At 36.9% G+C, this 9,895-nt stretch overlaps 2 protein-coding genes across 2 annotated transcripts; both read right to left on the bottom strand.

The window, feature by feature from the left end:
• Positions 1–130: 130 nt before the first annotated feature.
• Positions 131–4,826, bottom strand: LOC148424522 (tetraspanin-3). Its single transcript, XM_088413959.1, has 7 exons — positions 4,670–4,826; positions 2,864–3,055; positions 2,718–2,792; positions 2,460–2,561; positions 1,451–1,603; positions 1,277–1,360; positions 131–1,183 (listed from the first exon to the last, which is right to left on the bottom strand). Exons 1-7 carry the CDS (start codon positions 4,730–4,732, stop codon positions 1,091–1,093), a joined length of 762 nt encoding a protein of 253 aa, XP_088270085.1. The 5' UTR covers positions 4,733–4,826; the 3' UTR covers positions 131–1,090.
• A 2,308-nt stretch (positions 4,827–7,134) lies between these two features.
• Positions 7,135–9,566, bottom strand: nmbb (neuromedin Bb). The gene is made up of 3 exons (XM_088413519.1): positions 9,374–9,566; positions 8,185–8,372; positions 7,135–7,502 (listed from the first exon to the last, which is right to left on the bottom strand). Exons 1-3 carry the CDS (start codon positions 9,546–9,548, stop codon positions 7,452–7,454), a joined length of 414 nt encoding a protein of 137 aa, XP_088269645.1. The 5' UTR covers positions 9,549–9,566; the 3' UTR covers positions 7,135–7,451.
• Positions 9,567–9,895: the final 329 nt, after the last annotated feature.

The raw sequence follows: 9,895 nt of genomic DNA, 5'->3' as shown, positions 1-9,895 counted from the left end.
TGCGTGTGCATGCGTGTGTGGAGGGGCAAAAAAAAAAAAACTTGCTCATTGCTTCACCTCATTTCTATTATTTATAAAAACGTAGGCCTAAAGATTTCTCCAGTTGTTGCAAAAATGCATCACACTTAAGTCAAATTGAAATGTACGACTTTATTTGTTTCCCGTTCAAAGCTATACACATTTTCATCGTTACTCTTTTTTTTCCCCGCCCGCGACTCCAGCAAAATATTTTGTGTTTGACGTAACAGCTCCATGTAAATGAAAACTATCGCACAATTTCACAGAAAAATAACTACCGGTATATATCAATTAAGTCACTCTAACTATTGGGTATATGACTAACAAACTAAAAAAGTGAAACACAAGGGGACATTTAATACTGATTATACACCCACTTACAACACTGGGGATCGGATTGGCTCACATTTTATATATATTCACAGTGCTTCAACAGTGAAGCATTTTCAGAACTAAATTCACAGAATGAAAACAAAACGGGAGATATAATGTATCTGCTTCACTGCTAAATCAAACTTCTTTAGGATGGAAAATAAAACTGTACAGTACAGGGGGGGTTGCATCAAAACAACCACAAAATGTCTTCAAAGCTCCACAGTACAAAGTAGCGCATAAGGAAAAAAATACCACACCACCAGTTCGCACAAATTTAGAAGGATTTTGTTTTTCTTTAACTTTTTGTCCAATTTCCAACAAAAAAAACGCACATCTGTCCTATACACTTCCAGCCATGACTTCACATATAAGCGGCCATTTTTTTTCCCAGCCATTCTAACTGAATGAGTTCATTTTTTTGCTTTTGTCTAGATAATGCTAATAGCCATTTATATGCTGGCTTTTAAAGCATGTCAGTGTTGGGAAAAGGAACATAAAAAGAGCTTAAAAAGCATGTTAATAATAAGAATAAATAGGTGGTTCCTCAGGACTTGGACCACGTCGCCAGTGTTTGCTACTTTATTGGATTGTGCAAGATGTGCTTGAGCTTATATACCTAAGCTTGACTATAGAACTACAGTTGAAATCTACCATGACGCGCTGTCGCTCGCCTTTCAACGCCGGCCACCGAAATTCTTCAAGCGTAGCTGTTGGTTGTTACCAGCAGCTCGTACGCCGGGTCGTGACTACGTCGACAGAGCACCACGCAGGCGCACAACATGCCCAGCATCTGGAAACACGGAAGAGTGTTTTGTTCAGTTTTGCGCTTCAGGGTTTACAGTGGACGCTAATATTTCAGATTTGTGCCTTGAGTCATCCTCACCTGTATAGATGCAAAAGTTAGGGCGGCCCAAATGACATACATCATGATCTCCTTTAATTTCTTCACAACCAGAGCTTCACAACCCTAAGAGAACAAACAAAAGAGGTCATTGAAAACAACTTGGAAAAAAATCAAACCAACAACAACCCTGGCACTGTTGTCATGTGTATGCACCTCCTGGTATAGGTCTGCCGGGCGGGAGAGGGTGCCGGTGCAATTGCCGATGTTGGGCTGACAGCAACTGACAGGGACGCTGTTGTTTTTGGACTCTTTGAACCATCGAGTGTTCCTCCAGTCTGAGTAGTTGTGAATACCGCAGCAGTGAAGCTAAAATAACACGCAGGAAATTATTTCACACATCAGCGGCGTACAGTAATCAACGGCTTAGTGTAATCAGGGTTTGTTGTTCAACTGCACAAGACAACTTACTGAAAGGATATTTAGAGCTTAACTGCGTTTTGAATTGTAATTTACATCATCAAGACAATTTAAATAAAGACACATTTCAAATAAAAGTTCAAATGATTTAAGGGCTTGAAACGGAGTCTAATCACAATTTTTGATGAGACACCTGGTCCCCTTCCTTCTTTCCCCAGATTGTGTTTGTGTTCTTAGTTTGTTTTTATTTGAAGTTGCACCACTGTGAACTTCGGGTGCCTGGGTGCATCCTAAGAGACCTGAACCAACTTGGCAGTTGGTTAGATTTACTGTAGTTGTACACTTTCTGTGATGCCGTGAGATAACACAAGAGGGCGCCAAAGCCCCAAAACAAAGTACAATAACGATGAGGGAAAAACTTTGAAGTACAGTATTAGCTTTTTACAGACTAGTAACTATATAAGACGGTGAGGAGCCAAGTTTAGACTGAGTTGTTAGTGGAAGTTACAGAACATGCATGAACATGCACACATTCGGTGTATGCCTATTAATAAATCTGTATGCCATTTATTCCTAAAAGGAATTTTGCTAGATTAGTTTGAAAGTATTTTCAAATTATACTTTTTGCTGTACTCACAGTTTAAATAATAAAAGCCATTGAGGGCTTTCAATTACTTCCTTTTTTGCTGTATGTCAACATTGTGTTATAATAATTAAGGCCTCCCTCCTAATAGACACCTTCCCACATAAGCGTCATAGCATACTTGCTGTCACTGCAGACATTTTTATCCCATTCCCCTCTCACCTGTCTCTGCACATAGTCGATAGCGCGACTGGGAGCATCCGTGTTGGTGCCGTTATACTCATTGTATACTTTCTGGATGGAGTGATTCACCTCGTTTTCCACCTGGAACACGCAGACTTTATAAGTCCATCTCAGCAATAACTTTGGTTATTTTGTGAATTTTCACTACTGGCAGCAATTTTTGGAACCTAGCATCCACAAAGGATGGGGTTCAACTGTATGAAGCAGCATAATTAAATAAACTATAAAGAAGCTTACTTTTGCTCTGTAGATGTAGCCCAGCACCACCACCACACACTCTGTCACAAACACCAGCAGCAAGATGGCAGCAAACTGAGTAAGGGAAAAAAGTTCATAATCGATCATGGTGTCTTTCCGAACATAAGCAGCAGGTGAACACTCACGGTGGCCAGGCCGCAGGAGCTCTCGCGTATGGTGGCACAGCAGCCAATCAGACCGATGATGAAGAGAAGCGTGCCCACGGCGATGATGACGATGGCTGGGATCAAAGTATAAACGTCCTCAAAGAAGTGGTCGTAGTCATCGTAGGTGATGAACACGTAGGCGCCGATGTAACACAAAATACCCGCTGCTGCCTACACAAAAAAAATCTTCAAAATTAACTTTATCATACCAAATAATATCTGTAAATTGACATGAACATCTTTGTACATTTTTATTATTAAGTTGTTCCTGGAAGAGTGTCTCAGCAATGACTTACTTGACTCACAGACTGTTTCTCCAGGAATCGCGAGTCAACACAACATTGTTCTGAAATCATGTCTAATCACTAATTCAGGGTGCTTAAAAAAGGACTTGATTACGCTGATGATGTATTGTTCGGTGTATTGTACGTTGCCAGCATTTGTCGCAGCACCTAGCATAAGTTAGCCGCGAGCAGTGCTCAAGTGCTCCATATTGTCGGGCAGTTTAATAGACGTAAATTACTCGCTTTGATGCAGACAGCCTGCCACTTGCCATTCATACTGATCACTTTTTAACAAACAAGAATGTGTTCTGTGCTCATCATTTTGTTTCAGTGGCCATTATCTATGGGGGGAGTGTCTAAAATGGCAATTTATATTTGTGTAAATTAAAGAAATGTTGATTGTCAAAAAACAAAAATGGGTCATTCATAATTGAGTGTAAATGTGTTATTTATTTGGTCTTCTGTGTTTCTATTTGTATTTCACCAAGCATAAAAGGTACTGTTGTTTTATTTTTAGTTGAATTCCAAAATACTCAAAGACTGCAGCTACAGAAGAGATACAGGATGCTCTAATTACTTTCAAATAAATCACTTGTGTGGTAATATTTTGGTTTTGCAGTTGAAGAAAAGGATAGCAAAAATATTTGGCCATGATACAAAGACAGTGTGTCTCCGATTATGTTTACATTTGCAGGTTATTTTATTTATTTTCTTTGCTCGTTAAAGAAAAGAAATGAAAGCTGTCAAATTCATACTCGTCTTTATCTTAGAACATTTTACAAAAAATCTCGTCTCGTTCTTATGTACTAACTTAATTTCGTGAGACGTCTCGTCTCGTCGAATGTGTGTGTAGTCCCATCCCTAATTCTACTCAATGGTGACATCTAATAAGTGGTGCGGGCCGTACTAACGTAGCGTCTCTGCAGTCTCATTATCATCCTTTATTTCACCACAATGCTACCGCCATATTTACTGTTTTGCATTGACTCGTTTTGTATTCATGATTTCCCACATTAAAACAGCATTTGAGACTTTAGTCGGGCGCGTACTGACTTGCGCACAAACGTAGTGCACTACATCACCAGTCATAATGTTAAATTAATACCACCCTTAAATGACCTTTAATGACCCTCAAACTAAGCGTTTTTAACACTGTAAAGTTGGACCCGATGTTAGTCAGTGCAGGTGGCCTCCGAGTGTTTATATTATGGGCTGCTGACATCATCCTAGCTTAAGTAGCACGTTAGGTCAACAGCTGCCACGTTACGTCACGGCGGCGGATCCCAACGCAGTTGATTGCTTAGCGCTTGATCACTTTGTAAAGATGTATAAAAATATCGATATATAATGTGAACTGTTTTGCATTTCAACCTAAAATGCGACTCGTGCACTGAGCTACATTGCAAACGCACATCTCTGTCGCAGTGCGCTAGCTTGCTACTAACATCGCTCCGTCCTCAAGGATGCAGCACATTGTTCAAAAGTGCTCAAATTTGCTTACCCAAAATATGAGATTGAGGAAAACCAGGACGGTTTTGGATGACGTAATCCCACACTGGCCCATCGTTCGATCGATATAAATATAAATATTATATAAGTCTTTATTGGCAGTGCGAGGGCGAGCGTACGGTGCACCTGCTGCACTTTTTTTCCCCTACTGTTTTGATAATAAAATGGCTTCGGCGGCCACGCCCCACTGTGCGGATTCTCAAGCGATAGACCAATGGAAACGCGGCGAGGGGAGACACAAGTGTCACGTGGTAGATGATGTCACCGCTTGGTTTCATATTGAAGATCATGAAATATATTGATAATTTTGAGGTATTTATTTATTTACACACACAATAGTAAATTAGTGTTCTGCTTTCTTAATGCATCTGACATCTTTTTATGTTTTTTTGCTTATTTTTCACGTTTCACCGTACAAATGGTAGGAAAAAAATATTCTATTTTCTCAAAAATGACTGCTGGGGATGTCAAATAAACCCACAAGACAAGTCCTCCAAATCCTCAAACCAAGTCGAGTCAATAGTTATATTTTATATTTTATATAAATGTTATATTATATATTATATTTTATAGTTATATTTTTGAGAAGGTTGTTGATAATCTCCAACATGTATTTATTTATTTAAGAAAATGGGTGGATGGATGGGTGGATGGAATGGAATGACACTATTGTCTGTGTGTTTTTTGGAGGGGTAGTATGATGTATAATGATTGGTTTTGCCTGCTCAAAAGAAAACATCAATCCGTCAATCAATCGATTCCTCCCAAAATATTTTTAATATTTCTCAGTGCATTTTCTATTTGTTTTAACAGGTCTTGCATGATAATCTGTGCTGTATTATTGTTTGACATGTTTCCGTTGCTAGTTGAAATGATTTATGACTAAAAAGGAATTCTACAGGCAATAGAAATGACCTCACCATTAACCCAACACTGGTTTTGTCAGAAGGTGGTAGTATGTCACCACAGGCCTCACGCTAAAATCATTTACTATTCAGTTTTTAAAGATAGTGACAAAAACAAACTGCCAACGTCATACACACATACTGTATTCAAAAATAATCATCATCTGAACATTTGTATTCAAACACTCAGAATGACTTGAAATATTGGCTCATGCAGTATCCTGGCAGAAGTTCATCAAGCAAAGAAGGACATTAGCACCCTTGTGCTGAATTGTCGTCAATGCGTCACACGATTAATGAAATGAGCATGTATTTAGTGGAACACATTGAGCCGTTGGCAACAATTTAGTGTCAATTTGCGTCTGTCAAATTCAATATTTTTTTTTACATCCTCTATGTCAAACCTGCATCTCTAAAGATAATTTTTTAGTACCACAATAATATCAATCATTTTCGCCATAATAATCCTGATATGAAATATTCAATATGACTCAGGCATCTCAGAATGAACAGAATGACGTATTTGCAGGAATAGCATGTTCTTTTCGTGGTATACTTTAAATAGCATCTTCACAGCAAACACTGCGCTGTGAATGTAAAGGACTTCTGACATGCATTAAGAAATCATAAGCATATGAGAGCAAGAGGAATCTTTATGGCCAATCAAATGAACTCGAAGTCACCAGACTGCACGGCGTTACTAAATAAATCCACCCTCCTGTCTCTGACCCTCAGGGTTGTGTTGGTTTGCGGTTTGTTGGCTAAGGAACTGGACATAATGTGATTTATGATAAATAACAGTAAACACTACGCACCATGTTAGAATTATCATTTCATACATGTCATAAGAGGACAGGAATAATTTCACATGCAGCCACTTAAATGAATTACTGTAATACAAGAATTGTGTCAACACATTATGCCAATAGCAACATCACAAAAATATAAATCCAGCTATTTTCAAAAGTGCCTCATTAGAGTCACAAGGGAGTGTATGTGCAAGAGGTTTCAGTAGTGCCAGGGTATGTTTGGTAAAAGAAACATATGGGGTTATATTCAGTTTTTATGGAGGAAAGAGAACAAAAATAAAAATACTGTTTGTATTGTATTCAACAATGTGTTTTTATTGGTCTATGTTTTTATTTTGTCTCTATATCTTGTGTATATAAATGAGATGAACATAGTGGATGCAAAAGCCAGTTAAATACAGTAGGTAAAGTAAAGCTTATAAAATGAACGTCAAAGGAAAGAGTCATAAATCGGATCAACACTTTAGAACTGCGACTTTTGGATAGATAGATAGATAGATAGATAGATAGATAGATAGATAGATAGATAGATAGATAGATAGATAGATAGATAGATAGATAGATAGATAGATAGATAGATAGATAGATAGATAGATAGATAGATAGATAGATAGATAGATAGATAGATAGATAGATAGGCCACCTCACCATTATGGATCGAGAGAGTAAATCATCGCTTTTTACCAAGTGTTTGAAAGTCCATATTGATTTCATCCAGCATATTCAGGCAAGTAGAAACATGATTCATATAGTATGCCTACATTTATTTATATAACTTCTATTTTGGATCTGTTTGTGCAGAAAAATGGAAGAAACTTTATCGCTCACACAAGAGGTAATGATGATATCACAATTTTCTAAGATTTTCTTTGTGCTGCCTTTCAGCATAAAGTGACGGCAGAAGAGCTGTGACAATTATTGACTTTAAATTAAGCTAACAACAAATATTGTAGCAAGTGTAAAAACAAAACAAAGATTGTGTATCATCAATGGCACAAAAATGAGAGTAGATTACAATCATTGTGAGCAGTGGCCCATCCTTCATGGCCATCACGGTGCATCAATTTCTCTGCGTGTAGATATCCAAAATCCTCATCAGCCTCTCAGCCTCCTGTAACAGTCACATACACACACAGGATTGAAAACTCGGTAAATTAAAAAAATCACAAGGAAGAAAATGGAAAATAATAGTTGGCTAAAAATTGGAAAACAATAGGAATAACATCAAAATGTTAGAAAAATATTCTTAAGAATGAGAATGATAAAAAAATATATAAATGAAAAATAAAAGTATAAAAAATCTAATATTACATTGTATATGTATATTTAACACACATATTAGGATGAAATACAAATCCAGAGGATTTAAAAAAAAATCATATACTGTATTCCACTGCATATTCATACAAATATTAGGAAAAGAAACATAAATATTCAGGAAATATACAAAAACTAGATGTATAAAAGTATCATATATTGTACTGCATGTGCATATTTCATACAAATATTTGGAAAATAAACATAAATATTATGGAAAAATACAAAAATGTTATAAAACCATGGTCACATTGTTTAAAGAATAATATGCAAAAATATAAAAATATTATGAGTTTTAATAAAAATACAAAACGATTAGGAAAAATACCATTCCAATTGTTAAAAATCCTGCAGTGGGAAAATACCAAACATAATAGGAAATGAAGGGCGACAATCTTAAAAAAAACGAAACAAAAAAGCAATTATGTTCAAAACCGGCATCGGTCCAACGCATAACTAAATGTGACAAAGTTCACCTGAGTTTTCAAGCGGCTCTCTTGCGAGTCCACCTGCCCTTGCATGGCCACTCGCAGGAAGTCTTGGAAAAGCTCGCTGAGGCCGCTGTGCCCCTGCACTCTGGAGACCTCCATGGTTTCCTCCCCGTGGTCCTCCGTGGAGGAGAGCAGCGGGTCTTCCATCACACTCTTCTTTCCCATGAAATGCCCTGAATGAGAATTTGAGGTTTTTTTTTTTTTTTTTTAAATTGTTTATCCTCATTAAGCTCACAGGTGGGGTTGGGGTACACCCTCACTGGTTTTATGAGTAATAAAAAAATATATATCATAAAATAAACTGCATTACAGCGCTACAATCAAAAAAGGTTATTTCTCATTTGACAGTATGGTAGTAGTGAACATGAGGACCTCACAAGTTCAGACCTCTTTTTGAGGGTTAATACTTGCTTTTAGGAAATAGGTTTGAATTGGTTTTGGGTTGAGGTTAAGTTAAAGGTTAGCGTTAGGCAATCTGTTGTGATGGTTAAGGTTTGGAGCAAGGAAATGCATTATGTCAATAGGATGTCCCCACTACAATAGAAAAAAAAAACTCTTTAGTATGTAAGTGCATTTGTACACACTCGTGTGTGTGTGGTTGGGCGCTAAACAATTTCATCTGCAAAAAAGTGAAGGCTAGGGAATCACAGCTATAATATAGGATGCAATTAAATTAAAATAAAAAATAAAAATCCATAATTTAAAACTGTAAAAAATGTTTATTGTAAAAATGATGCCGCATTATATCTGATGCATTTCATCAGAATAAATATAGCCAATTTCTATAGTACTGTATGTTGATGACCGTCTTGTAGTATTTAAAAAAGAAAAAATCCTCAAAATATTTATTTGTGCAAATCTTTTTAAAAATCTAGTTATGAAGTGTAAAACTATGTGTAAAGCATTGTAGTATATGTTTGTATTCACAGAAGAGCTGTACGAAAGCTGCAATAGTAAAAAAAAAAAATCAATATTTTGACTCTAACCTGAACTCAAACCTGTTTCAATTTTGCCATTTAACACTATAGTACAAATTCAAAATAATCATAATAATGACAATAAAACAATACTACACACATCTCCTATTTTAACAATTATGAACAGCACATGAGCTTTGGCCCCTATACAAAATAAACATAATAAATGCATAATGAATAAAACTTGCTCCTCTTACCTGTTGCCCAAAGGTTCCCTCTGGGATTCACTTTAATTTTGGCCACTTTATTCCTCAGCTCGGTGAGGTCAAAGCTGACGGCTGTGCTGACAGAAGCGAGAGAAAAGACCACAAGGTAAATGAAGAAGCCACACCAGCACATGTTGGTCACCGTCACACCCTTCATACTGCACATCAACCGCAGCTGTGTGAGCGTGTGTGTGTGTCTTGATGGCGGAGCGTCATTCCCGCTTTTATAGGAACTCAGAGTCTTGCCCCACCCCCTTCGCTGATGATGCGTTTCACCGTATCATGAATCATTTTCACAGTATCTTCCTATTATAGCCTTCATTTTTTTATAAAATCACTTCTGCACAACTAGAAGACAGACTGATTAGAAGCATACTTAATCGCCATGTAAATCCTTCAATTTTTACTGCTGCATTTCAGTTATAAATATATTTTGTTTACAATTAAAATGTTATGAGATCCTGTATGAAATTTTCATATGGTATACATGCTCCAATTTTGAAGCAATTTATA

The sequence above is a fragment of the Hippichthys cyanospilos genome, chromosome 4 (genome assembly GCF_059441005.1).
Source record: "Hippichthys cyanospilos isolate Australia breed blue-spotted pipefish chromosome 4, RoL_Hcya_1.0, whole genome shotgun sequence".
NCBI classification, from domain to species: Eukaryota; Metazoa; Chordata; class Actinopteri; order Syngnathiformes; family Syngnathidae; genus Hippichthys; species Hippichthys cyanospilos.
Note: the sequence above shows the minus strand (reverse complement) of the source record. Positions and strands in the feature narration are given on the sequence as shown.